Source organism: Lactuca sativa, chromosome 3, assembly GCF_002870075.4.
Source record: "Lactuca sativa cultivar Salinas chromosome 3, Lsat_Salinas_v11, whole genome shotgun sequence".
NCBI lineage: Eukaryota > Viridiplantae > Streptophyta > Magnoliopsida > Asterales > Asteraceae > Lactuca > Lactuca sativa.
Window position 1 is genome coordinate 255,530,640 of NC_056625.2, and position 22,450 is coordinate 255,553,089.

The window sequence follows — 22,450 nt, forward strand, 5'->3', positions numbered from 1 at the left end:
GTTCAATTCAGGTTAATTTTAGGTTAATGTTTTCTTTCGCTATAGGTAGCCCAAGTTTCTTAAAAACCAGTTAGTTTATTTTCCATTCAAAAAAAAAATTCCTGATTTAACCACTCAGAGCCTTTTTTTTTTCCTTTTTTAAGAAAGGCATTGTTAGTTTTTTGCTGTATTGAATCGCAAAAAATAATCAGAAAAATATTTTTCTAGATATTTAAAAAAAAATCAAGTGCTTAAACCGCTGAACATTTTAAATAATGTTTTTTAAATAAATAAACAAACTCTCTGGTCAAAATCCTTAATTACATATCCAAAATTAGCAAAAAAAAACACATTAGCCAAAACTAGCCCACGAAAGAATGGGTTTTAAGATTCTACTGTTTCGTGTTTTGTAAATTTTTATTTTTTTTTTTATTTTGAAGATATAAAACCGTAGGTTATTTTAAAACCTACGATTTTCTCTCTATAAACTACAGTTTCCCAAACCGTATCCTACGGTTTGGGTAAAATCTACGGGTTTTTTTAACTACGATTTTGGGGGTAAATCTATGGTTTTGGTAAAAAAGCTACGGTTTTTTTATTATTATTCTTTTTATTATTTATTTTTATTTTTTTAATAAAGAGTATTTTTTTTAGAGTGGACTACTTTTTTGTTAAACTCGACTACTTTTAATCAAAATAATTCTCAAAAAATACTCTATATTAAAAATAAATAAAAATAAAAACAAAACCGTAGCTTTTTTACAAAAACCATAGATTTTACCCCCAAAACCGTAGTTAAAAAAATAAATAAATAAATTAAAAAAAAACTTAGATTTTACCCAAACCGTATGGTTTGGGAAACCGTAATTTATACAGAAAAAGTCGTGGGTTTTAAAATAATCTACGGTTTTATATCTTCAAAATTAAAAAAAAAAAAAAAAAATTATACAAAACACGTAACAGTAGAGAAACTAGCGAATCAGTAAACGAATCTTAAAACTATGGTTTCGTAGGCTATTTTAAGACAAAACCTAATTTTTTGCTAAATATTGTTATTCACTTCTTTCATTTTGTTGGATTAGTAATTAGCCCAAAGTTAAATGGTTTAATGGAATTGGGCCATGTATGTAAAATATTCCTTTGTTCTACAATGACCACAAACTTATATTTTTTAAAATTGATTCCGGTCTGATCTTATAGTCTTCAACACTAGGCGGCCTACCGTTCAAACACAAAATAAAAAGATTTTGAAACCTAAAACTCATAGAGATCATTCTTGTAATTTACTTTTATTTATATTTGTGTAACTTTTTTTTGGTACACTTATTAGTAACAAACTTATTGAAAATATTCACATATGAACATTACAACTGGATATAACCTACTAAAGTCACTCATAATTGTCATATGTTAACACTTTCAAAAAATTGGTTATCTAGATGTGTCCAAAAAAAAAAAAAAAAAGTTAGCCAGATGTAAACAAACCGAAAAATTAATTACCTTAATATAATTTTCCCTATTTTATTTATATATACTGTTTTATTTATATATCCAAAGAGCACTTAACATAACACAATTTAATTATATTGAGTTCACACGGATAGGCTAGATTTACAATGCACACACGATTCAATACAAACTTCATAACATCCGGAGTGTTTATAATTTATAAAAAACCAAAAAATGAAATGCAACATTGAGCTTAAAGCTTACTACATTATCAACATGCCAAAACTTCAAAAGTTGTAGAAATCTTGATGATCACCTTCAAAAATTTCCACTTCCCCATCAAAGGCAAACATTATTGTCACCATTTCTTACCATATATATACAAACTGCATAAACAAAGATAAAAACATTATATTTAACTAAATAATCCTTTAAAACAAAAATACTGAATTCAAACTTCTCAATTGTTTGTTGACCACTTCAAAGTCTCTATGTTCTTCATATGTATCGTTGTGGGTGTCATAGTGAGAAGTACTCTATTAGGCGTGACCAATACAATGGTTGATAATATTTATTAATACACAATCAATAAGTGTCTAGTTGCTATTAGGCGTGATACTATATGATCATGTGTTATAAGAAAATATCATTATACAAACATATAGATCTTTCATTATGTTCTTTAGTCTAACTACCACCTAACCTCCAAACATTACCCGATAACAAGCATAAAATTACACACATCTATCGAGAGTGAAAAGTAAACTTTGAATGACAATTTAAATAGATAATCACCCTTCACTTGTTTCCATATAAATTATCATTCACGGTTCATTTTTTACATTTTATAGATGTGTGTTAGCCGATTGTTGTTAACATGTAAAGTATGAATGTTGGTTGGTAGTTAGGTTAAACAACATAAGAGGAACACTAACATTAGATGAATGCTAACTAACTTCATCTCACCATCATACCCACAACAATGCATAGGAAGAACGTAGAGAGTCTGAGTGGTCAGGAAACAATAGAAGAGTACTTAGAATACCAATATTTTGGTTATTATGTAATTTATAAATGATTTGTTAATAATAATCTCCATTAATTTCATGGTAATTTTCAAAAAAGTCCCAATATTTTGGTTATTATGTAATTTTTGGAAAAGTCCCAGAATTTTGAGCAAACTAACGAAAAAATACAGAATACCGGCAAAATCTGCGAAACCGGCCGAAAAGGGTTTTTTCAGAGTTTTAACCGGTATTCTGTGCTTTTCTGTAAATAAAATTTATTTTGGGACTTTTTCATAAATTAGACTAAAATTTTAGGACTTTTCTGGAGATTTTCCTTATCAGATTTACCATATGTTTTTATTTAAAGAAAACTAAATACATTTGAAAAAAATCATCAAAGTTTAATATGTAAATGGTTCTTTTTCATGTATTTTTATTCGGTTTAACCGGTTCAACCGGTTTATTGTGACCGGTGCAACCGGTTTTTTCTTAAAACCGACCGGTTCAATCCAGTTCAGAAATCAATGTAAAACCGGTGATAGTTGAACCGCTCCCTCTCTCGGTTCCCGATCTAACCGGTTCGACCGGCCGGTTCAAACCGGTTTTTAAAACATTGCATCATACGGTTCCGGTTTTTGCCAGTTCTACCGGTTCCGGTTATATCGGTTCTGGTTCCTACCGGTTCCCGGTTCCAAAGATCCACAAAAATAACGTCCCGGTCCTGGCCCGACCAGTTACATCGGGTTCCGGTTCTGGTGCTGATTCCGGTACCGGTTCCGGCCGGTTCCCCGGTCCATATGCTCATCCCTATCTAGATGTGTAAAAAAAAAAAAGTTCCCATATGTAAACAAACCGAAAAATTAATTACCTTAATAAATCAATTTTCCTTATTTTATTTATATATACTGTTTTATTTATATATCCAAAGAGCACTTAACATAACACAATTTAATTATATTGAGTTCACACGGATAGGCTAGATTTACAATGCACACACGATTCAATACAAACTTCATAACATCCGGAGTGTTTATAATTTATAAAAAACCAAAAAATGAAATGCAACATTGAGCTTAAAGCTTACTACATTATCAACATGCCAAAACTTCAAAAGTTGTAGAAATCTTGATGATCACCTTCAAAAATTTCCACTTCCCCATCAAAGGCAAACATTATTGTCACCATTTCTTACCATATATATACAAACTGCATCAGCAAAGAGAAAAACATTATATTTAACTAAATAATCGTTTATTTAAAAAAAAATAAAAATAAATGAATACATTAAAAACTACTGAATCCAAACTTATTAACTACTAAGGTGGCCCACAAGAAAATTCAGACTTGGATCCTCAAATATCAATTATTTTAGAGACAATTACAAAATTGGTCCTTGTGCTTAGCTAACTTTTTGGTATTAGTTCAAAAAACAATATTTTTTTTGCAATTTTGGTCCTCATTTCATGATTTCATTACACATTTGGTCATGGATTGTCAACTTTCACAACCCAGACGTTCAATTTGTGAAGGACCATTTTACCCTCACTTGTACTTTTAAACACTTTGTCTTGGTTAGGTTTGCAAAAAAGACCATTTTGCCCTCACTTCTAAGTTCTAACTATAAACACTTTGTCTTGGTTAGATTTGCAAAAAATACCATTTTACCCTCACTTCTAACTATAAAAACTTTGTCCTGGTTACGTTGTAAAAAGACCATTTTGCCCTCACCCATGTGTTTGACCTTTTCTTGAACCAAAAAGACAACATACCGATTCAATTTCAACCTCAGACAGCATAAAGCCGAACAACTTGATCAATCTTGGCACGACAAACGGGGCAACCCCAATTCTTCCCTTTGACTTCGGTCAAACATGACATACATCCAGCCATATGACCACACGGGATACACGCCCCTTCAACCGGTGCATCCAAACATATAACACATGTTGAAGAATCATTATTACTCTCTTTCCCCTTCTCACTAGGGGCAGAAACGGAATCAATGGAGGGGTAATGAATCGGACCATCATCATCCACCATGTCTGAAAGCGGTGGTGCTGATGGGACCATGGGTGGTGCTGTAGGGACAATTTGGGAATATGTGTTGTATTCTGTATGGGGATGATAACTAGTGGAAGTTGTTGCTTCATCATTGTTTTCCCATTTGTTTTTTTTGTTGGTTGGAGTAGAGTCGGGGTAGGTGGTAGGAGCCGTGGGTGTCGGTGTTGGCGGCACCACTGAACCAGATTGGAGGGTGGTGGTGGTGGCGGTGGTGGTGGTCATAGCCAGTGGTGACTCGGTGTCCATTGGGGTTGTCTGAGGTGGTCCAATAGCTGATTGTTGGTTGTTGAATGGAAATGAAGGATGCATAACCTGAAATAAGAAAAAACAAATTTGCTGATGTAAGCATTATGTATATATATATATATATATATATATATATATATATATATATATATATATATATATATATATATATATATATGTATGTATTATACCTGAGGGATTCCTTTGCAAGCATTGCAAAACCGTTGCAAGTTTTGCTTTTCGTTTTCGTTAACGGGTGCAAGTTTGATGCGTGACTCTGTAATTAAAAAATTAATTTAAGTTTAGTCAACAGAAAGTCAACTCGATACTTTTACAATAAAGTTGTGTTTGTTACATGGGAGAGAGGATTGGACAAGCTTTCAAGGGCTATTTTTGATGAGGATGAGGAGGGTATTTTGGTCATTTAAACAAAAGAGAGATCAAGTTCCCCCAACCTTGCTCAAACTTTTTTGGTGGGACAAGTGACAAAATTGTTGTTTTTGCCTCATTTACGTCGGTCACAATCCCACGTTTTAAATGAGACAAAAAAAAATTGCAGCTTTTGTCTGATTGACATCTGTCCCAGTTCCAGTCCTATTCTGTCATGTGTCATATCTTGCATCAAATAGGACCTAAAGCTATTTACGATATTTTTTTTATATAGATAATAGGCATATGTAATCACTCAAAATGATCATGAACATCTAAAGACAAAAAAAAAAATGGTAAGCTAAAAGCATATCTCAAGTTCCCAAGACATTTTCCTAGACAACAACAAATCATTTTCCTACATAAGTAATGATTTGGGGCTCCATTTAAAAATCTAATTGGAATTTGGAATTTCTAACTAAAATAAAATTTTTGTTTATGTGTGTGAAAAGTCCAATCTAACTTAAACTCGATAAACTTACGCCTAACTTGGGAGTGTAAAATACATCGCTTCCTTCTCCAGCGTCTTGGGACTATATGAATATAGAAGAGAAATAAATAGTGTACAATAAATACAAATTCTATATTTCTACAAGTAATTTTTATCCAAAAGTGTCAAGAATTTACTGTTGGAGCTAGTAAGAACAACTGTAGGATCAGGTTGGTTAAAATTTGGTTCATCCATGTTAGCCTTCCATAGTGGAATAAGTGCGCGAGGTTTCGCATCCTGTTTAAAACAAAATAAATAAATAAATAAAACATTAGTGTAGAATAAAATATTAATATTTGATTGTTTTTCGAGCTTTTTCAGGTTGTCAGTAGCGTTTTATTAAAAAGGTAATTAGACTAGCGTTTCAATGAGCTTATTGAGAGCTTTTTTGTAATTCTTCCGAATCTACCCTTTTATTAGTTATATAAAAACCAATCTTTGACAAGCCCGTTTATGTCATTTTACATATTTAGCTTATCAGCTAGTTTTACCAAACATGAGTGTAGAATAAACTATTAATATCTAGCTTATGTGTCGATTTTTTTAGGGTGTTAGTAATAGTAGCCTTTAAGATAGATTTTATAAAAAGCTACTTAGACTGGCGTTTCAAAGAGCTTATTGAGCTTTTTTGTAATTCTTCCAAATATACCCTTTGTTGATTATAAAGAAAAAAGAATCTTCGACTTGCCTTTTTATGTCATTCTACATATTTAGCTTATCAGCTAGTTTTACCAAACATTGTGTTTTCTTAACTAGCTTATCAATTTAGCTTTTCAGCTATCAGCTAGTCTGCCAAACATAGCCTACTTAATTCAGACAAATATATGATGGAAAAGACAACATACCTGTAAACTAGAATATATAGCAAGTTCTAACTTGAAAGGCTTTGTAAGTTTACGAGCTCCACATGGTAGTATAACTACCCATCTGTAAGGAGAACCATGGAATTACATATTATAAGTATTTATATAATGATTAGATTGTCTTATATATATATAAAAAAATGTAATGTTACAAATTACAATAGTGCAAGATAAAATGAAAAGCTTACACTTTTCTTGAAAGTAGTTGAGGAGCAAGTAGTTCAAGAAAGCCTGGCCCATAAAGCTCATGCAGCCAACCAGAGAATAAGCAGATGTGATTCTAAAAGAATTGCATTAAAAAAACAAACATAATATCATCAATCTATATTAAATATGAGAGATTAAGAAGATCAAGAGGAAATTAAAATGTGTGTTTACTATTTAGTTATTTACCTCGATTGCACGAACAACATTGCTATATCCTTTGACTCTTGCAACATCAAGTGCAGTTTGACAGTCATCATTCATCACCAAGGCATTAGCTGAAAAATTGAAATGATTAATATCATGTAAGCAATGCTATGTAACAGAATGATAAGGGCATTCTCGTCTTTTGGGAAATCGAGCGCGAGTAGTTCCAAATTTTTGGGCTGGACAAAGAGTTGCAACTTTTGTCCCATTCCATGTTCTTTCAAGGGTAAAAGGTGGGGCCTAACAAAAGTAAACAAATGTTACGATATCAATGTTGTCATTGAAAAAGAAGCACATACCACCATGTGAAAGGAGTAGCTTAACCATCTGTTCTAGGCCTCTTTTTGCAGCATGATGGAGAGGAGTTCCTGCATGACGACCTGAAAAAAAAAAAAAAAGTTGTTTTTTGAAGTGAGATAAGAGAACCTTCCAGAAGATAACAGATTTTGTATGCATGTATCATATAGATTCATAAGCACATGAACAATCATATACAGACTCTAAAGGGTACAAATCAGCTCACCTGGACGATAGCCATTTACATTGGCACCCAATTCAATCAAGGTTTTTGCTACATCATATAGCTGTGGATTCATGGAAGCTAATATCAGAGGAGTCTTTCCTTCCTTATCCATCCACTGCATCAGAAACAACAGATCGAGAATAGTTAATCGCATAATTTCATCACTAATTATTGCTACACCAACAATTACCTACTTCGGAAATCAAAATTTTACTTTTTTGTTTCCTAAATTAAAACTCCGAACGGGTGTACCATAAAGAGAATAAATACTCGATTCACCAAAAACGCATATTAATGTCGATTAAAAAGTGCTAGATCTGATTCTTGTAACAGAAGTATGCTTCAATTCTATAAAGGGCGCAGGGGGGAAGAAGACAACTTAAATTGAGACAAATGACCTTCAAATTGAACTCGGAAACTGTTGAATTCAAACCAAAAACCACGAATTTTACATGATGAATCAAATTTTAGGCATACCTCAAGGCCAGCACCTTCGTTGCGAAGCGATTTAATGCCTTCACTGTTGCCATAACCGACTTGTTGATACAATAGTTCGTCCTTAGATTGCTGTAAACCCATTTGATAAGAAATTTTATAAAATAATTAGGGTTTTGTGCGCTTTAATCAATACCGATCCACCGACGAGAGATTCAGTTGTTGAAAATCTCGGAGGAAAATTCACTCCTGACGAAGAATATTGGTGGCAAATTAAATATCAATGCGTTATCTTCCTCACGAAGAGTCAATTGCTCAACCGCGTAACGGATAACGAGTGATCAAATAATAATAACTAACGTTATACCCTACATCGGTACGTAGCAATCCAAAACTTCATAGATAAAAAAAGGAATCTTCATAAAAACTCAACAATTTTCTACCAAATTGATAAAAAAACAATAATAATAAAAATTTACGTTTTTTTCTTTTTAAAGAGAAAGGCTTTTTTTAATATGAAAAGGACAGGAAAACAAGTAAAATATTTAACCTTTATACGTTTATGTTAGAGTAAAAAGTAAATTTAACCTTTATGCGTTTATGTTAAAGTAAAAAGTAAATTCGGTCGTTATGGTTTGTGAAAAAAATGTGGTTGAAGTTAAAAATGTTTTTGATTTGCATCACTGGTTTAAAATATAAATTTTTTTGTGGTTTACATCCCTAAAAAAAGTTAAAATGTCTATTTTGCTATTTTTATTTTTTTTTTAAGTTTTTTCTATTTGTTAGTCATATTTTTATAATTTTAAAAAACTAAAGTGTGTCCATCTCACCCTCACTATACCAATGCATGTCGTCTTCTTCACCTTACTTGTAATTCTTTATTTTCACCCAATCCAAATCTCATTATACGAGATCAATTAAACCAATTTCTATTGGGTTCTTCTCACCGAACTTCAAATTGAAAATCTCATCAGCTAGGCATACATCGACATTGTCAAAACTATAGAAGCGTTTTCTCATTGGTACATTATTGGTTGTCATCTAAGGATAGTTGGTACTGTTGGGAAATATCTCCTCCATTGTTGTTTCATTTCAGTTTTTCTTTGATTTGAAATCAAAATTGATGTTTCGTTTTTTCCATTCCAAATTTTCATGAGATTTATATTTTTAGGTTAGATCCCTCTCTCTAATTCTTCAAACACTCCATTGATGAAGCTGAAGAGAAAATTTGGAACTACATTGATGATGTTCTCACAAGAAATTTCTAAAGCTAAAAAAACACAAAATTGCTTATGGCGGATTCGAAGGAGGGGGATGCAAGATTGTCGTAGGTTCTTATACAAAGTGTATGTGTGTGTGTGTGTTTAAACTTCTGTGGGGACAACAACCATGAGAGAAGGAAGGAGAGAGAGTGACATTATGACGGACAGAAAGGGAGATAGATAGATAGAGAAAGAGAAGTAAAGAGGTAGAGAAAGGGGGAGGGTACAGTAAAGAGGTGGGGTGGGGTTGGGTGGGATAAGGTTAATTATTTTATTATTATTATTATTTTAAATTAAAAAAGTATTAAATAAATATAAAAAACAAAAAAGAAATTAAAAATGACAAAACAATCCTTTCAACTTTTATAGGGATTAAAACCACAAAAAGTTTCTTATTTTGGACCAGTGATGTAAGTCTAAAAGTTTTTAGACCTTATCCATATTTTTTGGCAAACCATATGGACCAAATTTGCAGTTTACTCTTTTTGTTAATTAACCTTTTAGTCACTTATATTGTTGTGTTTGGTGGATGTTTAGTCGTTAAATGATTAAATAAGTATTTTAAAGGCATTTCTAACCCATATATGTTAAACTTAACAATATATATAGTGTGGTGAATAATATAACATCAAATATTGTATTATATTATTCATTAACACTATGTTTGGTGTTAAAGTTTCGATAGTATATATAAGTCTTTTGAACTTACATATTTTTAGTTTTTTTTTTATAATTATAGTTCATATTTGATATTTCTATCTATGTTATTATATTTAATAATTTAAAGTGCAATATAATATTTATATAAAACACATAATGTTTGAAACATCCCAAAAATACAGTCTGAAATTTTCGTTTTAAATCAGTAATAAAACCATATTCATCAACGTCATATAAGAATCATAAACAATGTATATCAAAATATCATAACAACTGTCAAACATATCAGAGTATAAACATCACAGGCTGAACAAATGGTGTGTGCACTGTAATCTTCCCGAGCTCCTCTTTTGAAAACTGAGTACCTGAAACCAAAACTGAAACTGTAAGCACAAAGCTTAGTGAGCTCCCCCAAACTACCACATACCATACAATAACATATAAACACATATTGGGCCTTGCCCACTGCATCGGACCGAAGTCCGGAAACTGCATCGGACCGGAGTCCGGAACTAACCAGGGCCTTGCCCTCTGCATCGGACCAAAGTCCGGAACTAACTACATCGAACCGAAGTCTGGAACTGATTGGGACCTTGTCCCTTGCATTGGACCGAAGTCCGGAACTGACTGAACATAACATAACATAAACATATCAACTAGCATGAATACATAGGGATGAGCAAAAGGACCGAACCGGCCAGAACCAGAACCGGGAACCGGCTTCGGCCAAATTCAAGAACCGAACCGGCCCGGCGGTTCTACCGGTTCCCGGTTCCTACCGGTTCTTGTCGTGTCTTCAAATGTTGGAACCGGTCCTTGAAAAATAGCATTATACGGTTCCGGTTTTTGCCGGTTCTACCGGTTCCGGTTATATCGGTTCCGGTTCCTTGGATCCCGGTTCCAAAAATCCACAAAAATAATGTCCCGGTCCCGACCCGACCGGTTCCATCGGGTTCCGGTTCCGGTGCCGGTTCCGGCCGGTTCCCCGGTCCATATGCTCATCCCTATGAATACATATACTGCATACTACATCAGAACAAAGTCAGGAACACATAACACAAAACATGCTTGAATCACGAAGACATCAAGCACTTTAACTACTGCATTGGACCGAGGTCCGGAACTAACTGAACATAGCATAACATAATCATAGCATATAATATAAACACGTGTACTCCATATTGCATCGGACCATAGTCTGGACACATAAATCATACCATGTTTGTATCACAAAGACACCAAGCATACTGAACTACTGCCTCGGACTGAAGTCCGGAACTGCTGCTAACTAAACGGGCCGACATTATGGCCTTAGACCCGTTCCTACTGGAAGAAAAACTCACCTCACACTGTTGAAGTCCCGTAGACACAATCCCACACTGTTGAAGTCCCGCAGACTCCACCCCAGCTGTTAGCTGACAGATTCCCGAACTGTCAACACCAAATAACACCCAATTAATAATTGGGTTCTAACACATAACTAAAAATACATGCTTTGGATAATTACTACATTACCCCTAGCTTGGCTTACCCAAGCCCAAGGCCCAATCCATAGGCCCAAAATCAACTAGGGATCAAAGCCCAACATATGGCCCAATTTTCCAAATTAGGCCCAAACCTCTACATGGACTTCCCTTAAGGCCCAATTGATCAGTCCAGTCTAACATGTATCATTCTAGGGCCTAATATTATACAACCATCTAGGCCCCATCTATGGCCCAATTTTCCAAATTGGGCCCAATCCTTCATATGGGTCTTACCCTAAAGCCCAACTAATTACTCTAGTCCAATTGATTATTCTTAGATGGCCCAACACAAAGCACAAGTGAAATTAGGGTTTCACATAAAATGACAATTAGGGTTAAGTGTTTCTCACTTAACCTATTAAGGGCTCATTCCACTAAGGACTTAATCCGTTAAGGACTTAATTCATTAAGTCCATTACTGCTTAGATTAATCCTACCAATGATTATTATTTAATATTTCACTTATTAAATAATTCTTGTGTGTGTCTTGATAATTTCTCGATTATTAGGATTTTCTCAATTATTAGCCCATTAAGGACTTAATCCATTAAGTCCTTTACTCTACTAGATAAGTTATATGGAATAATTGGGATCAATACACAATCCAATCCCGATGGCCCAATAAGTCTAAGGCCCCAAATACTCATACTTAGGGTTTTCCACCCAAACATGGCCCAATAGGCCCAAAACTAGTCCATAAGCCCATTAGGGGTTTGCTAGGTCCATAAGGGCTTGCTTGAGGGGCACCACCCACTACCACCTCGGGTAGTGGTGGTCAATGGTGGTTCACGGCGGCGGCCACCACCTTACGGTGGTGGTTACTACTATTTTTATTATTAACCAAATTAATTACAATTACAATGTTTGATCAAAACATAACCACACACACACTAACACACACGACCACACCATGGTGGTCGGCGGTGGCTCGTGGTGGCGGTGGCTTTTCCCAAGGATTCCGACTAAGCAAGGCGCACACAACACACACTACCACAGAAAACACACCTATACATAAGTCTTGCTCGGAACAGGAGCACCTCCCTCTCTTGGTGGCGTTTGGCAGCAGCTCCCGGCGACAGCCACCATGGTTGGTTGCCATGGTGGTCTTCAAGCATTTCCAGCCACCCTTTCACCCACACACTCCCACGGTGATGACGGAATACGCACAAACATCACATCCTTGGCTGAAAAACATAAACACACGCATCACTGCCATCCTATGGCTGGAACACATACACGACAGCCACTCATATGGTGGTTTGCGGTGACCCAGAATGGGTATCATCGGAATGCGATAGCCATTGGACGGAGATGGCGACGCACATGAGGAAAAATGGCAGAAGAATAAGAGAGGGGAAAAAGGTTCGCCATTACCGGAGAAGACGGATGTGCGACGGCCTCGACGTCGGCCTTTACTCCCGTATTCGTCGGCAACAAAGGTTGTGACGACATCTCAATGGTGAGGCAGCAACCGGCGGTCGACGAAACTCTATCTGATCGGAACGCAAGAGGGGAAAACGGGATGATTGCGGCTGGAGGAGTGGAGAGATAAGGTTGGTGGCCGCTTCCATCGTTTAGGGTTGAAGATGCAATGTGGGGGGAGGGATACGGGTATATATCCCGTGTCTCTTTCAAACTTATGCACAATATACACTTCTGGTCCCTCCTTCCTGATTTCTTTTCAAGATTAGGCTACAATTACCTTTTAAACCCTGATCCCATAAATTCCTTTCATATTAGGTCCCTAAATTGCAAATCAACCCCTTAAGCCTTCAAATATCTTCAATTTAAGTCCATAAATTACCAAACGTACCCTGACTTCTATAATTATGACTTTTAACTCCTCGAAACTAACGCCTCGCTTAAATATTATTCATTTAGGACTTCTATACATTTATTTATTTATTTTATAAACGGGGTGTTACAACTCTCCCCCACTTAAATTAGATTTCGTCCTCGAAATCACTCCTTATCATACCTTACACGCTAACCTCCAAAGTAACATGGTCACCCTCCTGGGCGCAGCCTAACCTTCTCAGGGTAGCTGTGACCAATCATCACAAAGCCCTAACATCTGCAGGCGAACTAATCCCTCAGAACAAGTTCACATCTACTTACTCTGAATTCTGATGTCTCGAGATGGTCTGAATCCCTGACAGATCACCCATACTGAAATCATTATCACTGCACCCAGTCCGCTTGTCTCTCAGCTACTTACTTAACTTCTGACAACTCAAAGTTCCCACTAGTAAACAGAATCACAGATCTACTTATCTCCGTGATTCACTTATACTTGGCCAAAACTCAGATAATCCTGTCGTGAGTAAATTAGCATAACCCAAGCTATATGTGACTCTAACCGTACATGAAATCCAAAAATACCATTACTGCTAGAGATCCAAAACTGTCTGAAACAATGAACTGCCTGAAACACTGACTGTCACATGGCTGCTTCCCAACATCTACCGAGACCTACCTGGTCTCAATTTTCCGCCAATCATCTAAAATATCGGGTTCCAGCCCCACTGCGGAGCCACTAGGACTCCCTACTTAGTCGCCTCACACAACTTTTGAACGAAATCCTTCTCTGAAACTAACAACTATTAGTTATCTTGTTACTGTGGCCCTAGCAGCCTTCTGATCTAACTGATCGGTTCCATGCGTCGAATCTTGACGTCACCAAACCCAAAGCTAAAGGTGATTGCTACATGACCATTGGTAGCCTTATGTCATAAATGACCTTAAGCAGTCCACTGCTTCCTTGCTCTCTTCTCTGTAGTGGCGCTTCTACAATCTTATCACTGGCTTAACCAGGTCTAATCCGTCTGGGAAATTCCGAAATCCAATCCTTGGATTTCCATTTCCTCACTGCTACACCCGAACTGGTGGGTACTACTGTTCTTTCCGCGTCCTAATAACGCACTCACACTATCTACCAACCTAGTGAAGGTTGCGGCTACACCCACAGAATCACATCACTCTAGTACTATCTGCTAATCTTGTGAATGCTACGCCTACACCCACAGACTTAAAACACTCTAATATTATCTGGCTGCTAATGAATGCTACGGCTACACCCGCAGACTTACAACACTCTGATACTATCTGGCTGCTAGTGAATGCTACGGCTACACCCGCAGACTTACAACACTCTGATACTATCTGACTGCTAGTGAATGCTACGACTATACCTGCAGACTTACAACACTCAGCTGAACTCATGTCCTGACCGGAATCCCAAACCTGATTCCCTAAGGCTTATTAGCAAACATTATGGGAACGCGATCTCCGTATTGGCAAGTTTTTCCGAACTTCCATATCACACTCTCCCTGAACCATACAACCACATGGACTGTCCTCCTTTCAGACAAGGATGCAAAACTTATCCTAGTCTCAAAACTGCTCCCGCTTCTGAATCCTTGGGCGATTCTCCCCCACTTTGATTCAGCTATTGCCTTACTAAACATAAAACTGGAAGAATTCCTAATCCTTCTCACCACCCATGACCAATCTGCTAGAAACCACACTTACCATTGCTAGTGTTTTCAACACCAGCTAATCCAAAAAAATCACACAACTACTAAAAATCTGGATAAATCTCCGGTCATAACCCGCTAAACCCAAGAAGCTCCGAATCTCAATTGGAGACCTTAGAATCTCCCACTGCATCACGACCTCTATCTTGGCCGGAACGACTAGAATACCCTTCTAATTGACAAGGTGCCCAAGAAGTTGCACCTCGTGCAACCAGAACTCACAATTGAAGAACCTTATGAAAACTCTCTCCCTCCTCAAAGTCTCTAGCACCTCCCTCAGGTGCTTCTCGTGCTGCTCCACAGTCTTGGAATAAACCAAGATGACGTTGTACTTCCCAATCCCGCAATCTGGGGGATTGCTCTATCACTATTCGCTAATGCTTCTCGGTATGCAATTGGCATATGACATCTCTTAAAAATACAATTCAGACACAAACTGAGGATAAATCATGGTTACACTTACTCAAACCTCTGGAACGAAAGGCTCCCTTATGCAGTTTCCCGCAAGTGCTGCACCGAATTTGGTCCTGCTGGTCTCTCGAAAGCTAGTCTGAAATCTACGGTCTCCTCCTGAGACCCCTCACTATAAGCAACTGATTTGGTTCCCTCTTATCAATGTGCTCCAAGTCCATATCCCGAACTCAAACTCTAGAATTCATATCATTCAGGGTCTTGCACCCCGAGATACTCACGATCTCCATGCTATCATTCTAAAGTATATCCTGATAACTTACCTTCTTAAATTCCTCATCTGCTGCATACTGTGGTACCATATAAGCTCTTTCCCGAGACTTGGCGGTGATCTCTGCCACAGTCTCAATCGTCTGGTGGAGATCTAACAACTCTTGCGCCAACTGTTGCGCCTCAATCGCCTGGGCACACTCTGCCCAGAATCTAGTCTAAAAGTCATCTCATGACATAGCATTAACCGCATCATCACTCAACTCACCACCAACTTCTTCCTATCAATCTCATGCTCTACCCCGCTGGAGATAGGAAGTAAGTTAGATCTTACCTCCTTTCGAGACAACGTCTGGTACGAAAAGCGTTGGTGACACCTGCCAACCATCTGCTGCTAACAATGGGATCCCTAACCCCCATGACAATATGAAGCCTCACAAACTCTGAATTTCCCGAAACATCAATGTATGGGTTTCTATCATGATTGTTATCTCAATGCATAATGTACTCGGCCTCTCATCACAAATCTCTATAATGCCCTCCTTGATCACATTGAGGATCACAGGAGTCTGGTCAATGATACTACGCGTAATTCTCAGATGGAATGAACTCCCTTATTTGATCATCAATCTGCTCGGCTCTAGAGTCCGAGCCTGAACCCTCATCGACACCAGAACTACCATCTGGTCTACCACGTAGCGTCACTATACTCGGTAATATACCATCACTAACATCACAATACTCATCCAAACTTGAGGTATCTCACACACTACAAGTTCTCTGGTCTTATCTCAGCCTTCCTTGATTCGAGTACGGATCCTCTGCTTTCAGTAGTACGGGCCCATACTACCTTCCACATCTATCCGTACTTTCCTCAAGTACTGCCTTGACTCCACCAAGTCACTTCTACTACTACTGATCTCTGCTACTTTCATCCTAGGCTTGCCCTAGGGAAATATCTGACCCCACCAAATCCAGTCCTCAGCTGCTGAAGGCCTCCTTGTAATGCCAATTAGCCATCACCCGAATACCATCACATGTGACGCGGTTCAGATAATCCTTCGAGTAAAAGACTCATCCCTACAATGGTTAGTCTCAAACAAGAGCTGCGCAATAGGGCCAAATCTAGCACTCTGAGATTATTCAATCCTGATCACATGTGACGTGACGTATTCACCTACTGGCTAACTCCCATCACTTTGAGTCCCACAAAGCACAAAGCAAGCAGCATTCAGACATAAGAGACTACTCAAGCAACTCTATCCTCATAACAAGAAACTATACTAGCATACAATGCTAAGCTCATAATATTAGGTATAACCTAAACAGGCTATCCTATTGCTGTCTACTCAATATTAGCATGCAATTCTCATAAAGCCGAAACACATATAGCAGGCACATAAGGCATCATCCTAGATCCTTAGTCCTATTCTAGCATGATGTTCTACTGAAACTGGAACTGATATACATAACATAATCTTGTATGGGTAATTTGGGAGTACTTACTTGAGCTCGGCCGATTGCATGCACCACACCCTTTTCTCTCTCTCTTTTTTTTTTAAATTCTTTTCACTTTTTCTAAAACTCTTTTCCTTATACCTTTTCTAAAATTGTTTTCTTTTCTCAAAATCTTTTTCTAACATGGTTTCTCTCTTGAAAACTCTATACTACTTCCTTAGTTTGAGTTCAGACACACCCGAAAGTGTGCACAAATCCCTCAAACCAAGGCTCTGATACCAACTTGAAACATCCCAAAAATACAGTCTGAAAATTTCTTTTTAAATTAGTAATAAAACCATATTCATCAACGTCATATTAGAATCATAAACAATGTATATCAAAATATCATAACAACTGTCAAACAAATCAAAGTATAAACATCCCAGGCTGAACAAATGGTGTGTGCACTGCAATCTTCCCGAGCTCCTCTTTTGAAAACTGAGTACCTGAAACCAAAACTGAAACTGTAAGCACGAAGCTTAGTGAGCTCCCCCAAACTACCACATACCATACAATAACATATAAACACATATTGGGCCTTTCCCACTGCATCGGACCAAAGTCCGGAAACTGCATCAGACCGGAGTCCGGAACTAACCAGGGCCTTGCCCTCTGCATCAGACCAAAGTCCGGAACTAACTGAATCGGACCGAAGTCCGGAACTGACTGGGACCTTGTCCCCTGCATCGGACCGAAGTCCGGAACTGAGTGAACATAACATAGCATAAACATATCAACTAGCATGAATACATATACTGCATACTGCATCGGAACAAAGTCAGGAACACATAACACAAAACATGCTTGAATCACGAAGACATCAAGCACTCTAACTACTGCATCGGACCGAGGTCCGGAACTAACTGAACATAGCATAACATAATCACAGCATATAATATAAACACATGTACTGCATACTGCATCGGACCATAGTCCGGACACATAACTCATACCATGTTTGTATCATAAAGACACCAAGCATACTGAACTACTACATCGGATTGAAGTCTGGAACTGCTGCTAACTAAACGGGCCAGCATTGTGGCCTTAGACCCGTTCCTACTGGAAGGAAAAATCACCTCACACTGCTGAAGTCCCGTAGAAACAATCCCACACTGCTGAAGTCCCGCAGACTCCACCCCAGCTGCTGGCTGACAGATTCCCGAACTGTCAACACCAAATAACACCCAATTAATAATTGGGTTCTAACACATAACTAAAAATACATGCTTTGGATAATTACTACATTTCCTCTAGCTTGGCTTACCCAAGCCCAAGGCCCAATCCATAGGCCCAAAGTTAACTAGGGATCAAAGCCCAACATATGGCCCAATTTTCCAAATTAGGCCCAAACCTCTACATGGACTTCCCTTAAGGCCCAATTGATCAGTCCAGTCCAACATGTATCATTCTAGGGCCTAATATCATACAACCATCTATGGCCCAATTTTCCAAATTAGGCCCAATCCTTCATATGGGCCTTACCCTAAAGCCCAACTAATTACTCTAGTCCAATTGATTATTCTTAGATGGCCCAACACAAAGCCCAAGTGAAATTAGGGTTTCACATAAAATGACAATTAGGGTTAAGTGTTTCTCACTTAACCCATTAAGGGCTCATTCCACTAAGGACTTAATTCGTTAAGGACTTAATCCATTAAGTCCATTACTGCTTAGATTAATCCTACCAATGATTCTTATTTAATATTTCACTTATTAAATAATTCTTGTGTGTGTCTTGATAATTTCTCAATTATTAGGATTTTCTCAATTATTAGCCCATTAAGGACCTAATCCATTAAGTCCTTTACTCTACTAGATAAGTTATATGGAATAGTTGGGACCAATACACAATCCAATCCCGATGGCCCAAAAGTGGGCCCAATAAGTCTAAGGCCCCAAATACTTATACTTAGGGTTTTCCACCCAAACATGGCCCAATAGGCCCAAAACTAGTCCATAAGCCCATTAGGGGTTTGCTAGGTCCATAAGGGCTTGCTTGAGGGGCACCACCCACTACCACCTCGGGTAGTGGTGGTCAATGGCGGTTCACGGCGGCGGCCACCACCTTACGGTGGTGGTTACTACTATTTTTATTATTAACCAAATTAATTACAATTACAATGTTTGATCAAAACATAACCACACACACACTAACACACTAACTAACACACACACGACCACACCATGGTGGCCGGCGGTGGCTCGAGGTGGCGGTGGATTTTCCTAAGGATTCCGACTAAGCAAGGCACACACTACCACAGAAAACACACCTATACATAAGTATTGCTTGGAACAGGAGCACCTCCCTCTCTTGGTGGTGTTTGGCAGCAGCTCCCAGCGACAACCACCATGGTTGGCTGCCATGGTGGTCTTCAAGCATTTCCAGCCACCCTTTCACCCACACATTCCCACGGTGATGACGAAATACGCACAAACATCACATCCTTGGCTGAAAAACGGAAACACACGCATCACCACCATCCTATGGCTAGAACACACACACGGCAGCCACTCATATGGTGGTTTGCGGCGACCCGGAATGGGTATCATCGGAACGCGATAGCCATCAGGCGGAGATGGTGATGCACATGAGGAAAATGGAAGAAGAATGAGAGAGGGGAAAAAGGTTCGCCATTACCGGAGAAGGCAGATGTGCAACGGCCCCGACGTCGGCCTTTACTCCCGTATTCGCCGGTAACAAAGGTTGTGACGACATCTCGATGGCGAGGCAGCAACCGGCGGTCAATGGAACTCTATCTGATCGGAACGCAAGAGGGGGAAACGAGATGATTGCGGCTGGAGGAGTGGAGAGATAAGGTTGGTGGCCGCTTCCATCGTTTAGGGTTGAAGATGCAATGTGGGGGGAGGGATACGGGTATATATCTCGTGTCTCTTTCAAACTTATGCACAATATACACTTTTGGTCCCTCCTTCCCGATTTCTTTTCAAGATTAGGCTACAATTTACCTTTTAAACCCTGATCCCATATATTCCTTTCATATTAGGTCCCTAAATTGCAAATCAACCCCTTAAGCCTTCAAATATCTTCAATTTAAGTCCATAAATTACCAAACGCACCCTGACTTCTATAATTATGACTTTTAACTCCTCGAAACTAACGCCTTGCTCAAATATTATTAATTTAGGGCTTCTATACATTTATTTATTTATTTTATAAATGGGGTGTTACAATGATATATATTAAAAACCTAGTAGTATAAAAAAACACAAATGATTACATTTGTTATTTTATATAACATGATAATCAATGATTAATGTGGTCTTGATGTACTAGTTGAAGTTATAAAGAAGTATCATGGATAGATGTGGAAACAATGACAGATGATGATAACAAATTTCAATATTTTTCTCAGTATAGACACATCACAGGATAAAGAAGCACATTTCGACCTATAAAATACTTTAATTAACAAGTTATTGATAGAAAATAGTGCACATAGCTATATCAAACCGATAATATTATTATAAATAACATTCTCCTTTTCAGTTATACGTAAGAGAAAATAAAGTAGAACTGATTATTTATTTTAGGGTCTTGTTTTGTTAATTAATTAATTTGAAAAACATGAAGAATATGGAATATTCTATAATGATTTGATTCTTGGATAATTATTAAAAGCCTAGATAATTACTAATATATTAGGTAATTATCTTTAGGGTTTCAAATCACCTCCTTATATATAAAGGGGTCTAAACCCGATTTTGAGATATAGAAAATATAGATTTATGCCTCCGAAATTCAGAAACCCTAAGAAAAATCCAAGAGGAGTCAGAGCTCGTCGCCACATCGGAGTACTTTATCTACCTGGTCGTGGTCTCGGTCAGATTCATTGATCGAGCATTGTTCTTACTAGTTCTCAAGGTACTTCCAGATATGTTGGTGTTTTGCGTCTTGGGTTCGATCATAATAGAGGAACTGTACGTTGGGTTCTCAAGTTTAATCAACTGGCAAGACCAAATAAGTCTAAGAAAACCCTAATTAGGGTTTAGAAAACCTTAATTTTGGAGATGTTATTTTGAATTGTCGGGACCCGCATTTGGACTAGTGGATTGAAGTTATGACTTATGCCGATCCCATTGTATGTTTGGTCTAGTGGAGTGATGGACTTAATGGATTAAGTCCTTAATGGGTTAAGTAAGAACACTTAACCCTAATCATCAATTTATGTGAAAAACCCTAATTAGGTTTGAGTTCTTGTTTTGGACTAAGTTGTTGTGGGCCTTCATGGGCTAGTTGGGAACAAGTTTATGGACTGAGGAAATTATTGGGCTTTAGGATAAGGCCCATTGGAAAAGCTTGGGCCCAATTTGGAAAATTGGCCATAGATGGACCATAATTAGGCCTTGATGATTATGAGATATTGGACTATCGGAATGCCAAGTGTTTGGACTAGAATAAATGGTTGGGCTTTAAGGTAAGACCATGTAGAGGTTTAGGCCCAATTTGGAAATTTGGGCCACATATTAGGCCATGATTTATTATTTGACTTTTGGGCCTCCAGAGTTTGAGTTTATGCCTCGATTTTGGTCCAAGATAGGTTAGGGGTGAAATCGTCTCTCTTTACCCTAATTAGGGAGTTATGGTTATGCATTGGAACCCAATTATTAATTGGGTGTTGTTTTGATGATTGATAGTTTGAGGATTTGTCAGCCAGCAACCGTAGTTTTATTTGCGGGACTTCAACAGTGTGAGGTGAGTCTCCTCACTATTTGTATGGGTCGAAGGCACCAATGCCAGCCCATTTGATTTATGTACTGTAGGAAGACTCGAGGGTTAGCCCTAGGCATTATGTATGAAAGACCAGGAGGCGGCTCCTGGAACATTGTATGTTATTATGTATTGTAGGAAGACCCGGGGGTTAGCCCTAGGCATTATGTACGAAAGACCAGGAGGTGGATCCTGGCACATTGTATGTTAATTAGCTAAGTAGAGTGGTATGTATGTTAGATGTCTTTGTGATGCTTGCATGTAAGACCAGGAGGTGGCTCTTGGCACTTGTCTGTAAGACCCTAGGGGTGGCCCCTGGCTTGGCAAGAAAGACCACGTGGCGGCCTGTGGCATAATAGCAAGACTATGTATCGGCACATAGCATCTTATTTGATTATGATATATGAATGATATATATGGCTCACGGTTATGTATGTAGTATCCGGTCGAGAGAGACCGAAGGGTTAGACCAGCACCTGGATATGCTAGACAGTATGTTTTATTGTATGGTATGTGGTATTTGGGTAACTCACTAAGCTTCGTGCTTACGGTTTTCAGTTTTGGTTTTAGGTACCTCCAGTTTTCAAATAAAGGAGCTCGGGACGATCGTAACGCATACACCTATGTTTTCTGCAATATGTGATTACTGGGAATAAACTC

At 37.9% G+C, this 22,450-nt stretch overlaps 1 protein-coding gene across 2 annotated transcripts; it reads right to left on the reverse strand.

The window, feature by feature from the left end:
• Positions 1 to 3,368: 3,368 nt before the first annotated feature.
• On the reverse strand, positions 3,369 to 8,257 carry LOC111883304 (putative E3 ubiquitin-protein ligase XBAT35). 2 transcript variants are annotated; one of them, XM_023879639.3, is made up of 11 exons: positions 7,936 to 8,244; positions 7,459 to 7,573; positions 7,235 to 7,315; positions 6,918 to 7,006; positions 6,713 to 6,804; positions 6,507 to 6,588; positions 5,799 to 5,898; positions 5,654 to 5,704; positions 4,934 to 5,019; positions 4,205 to 4,808; positions 3,369 to 3,641 (listed from the first exon to the last, which is right to left on the reverse strand). In XM_023879639.3, exons 1-10 carry the CDS (start codon positions 8,035 to 8,037, stop codon positions 4,221 to 4,223), a joined length of 1,386 nt encoding a protein of 461 aa, XP_023735407.1. In that variant the 5' UTR covers positions 8,038 to 8,244; the 3' UTR covers positions 3,369 to 3,641; positions 4,205 to 4,220. The 2 variants fall into 2 exon arrangements, with proteins under 2 accessions (XP_023735407.1, XP_023735408.1); XM_023879640.1 differs by lacking the exon at positions 5,654 to 5,704 and having other exon boundaries at positions 7,936 to 8,257.
• Positions 8,258 to 22,450: the final 14,193 nt, after the last annotated feature.

Bases quoted from the DNA above. Each gene is read 5' to 3' on its own strand.
- LOC111883304 (XM_023879639.3), bottom strand. From the start codon at position 8,037: ATGGGTTTACAGCAATCTAAGGACGAACTATTGTATCAACAAGTCGGT. The intron at 7,574-7,935 runs GTATGCCTAAAA...TTTCTGATGCAG, and splicing joins ACGAAGGTGCTGGCCTTGAG to TGGATGGATAAGGAAGGAAA. The intron at 5,899-6,506 runs GTATGTTGTCTT...TGTTTTAAACAG, and splicing joins CTATATATTCTAGTTTACAG to GATGCGAAACCTCGCGCACT.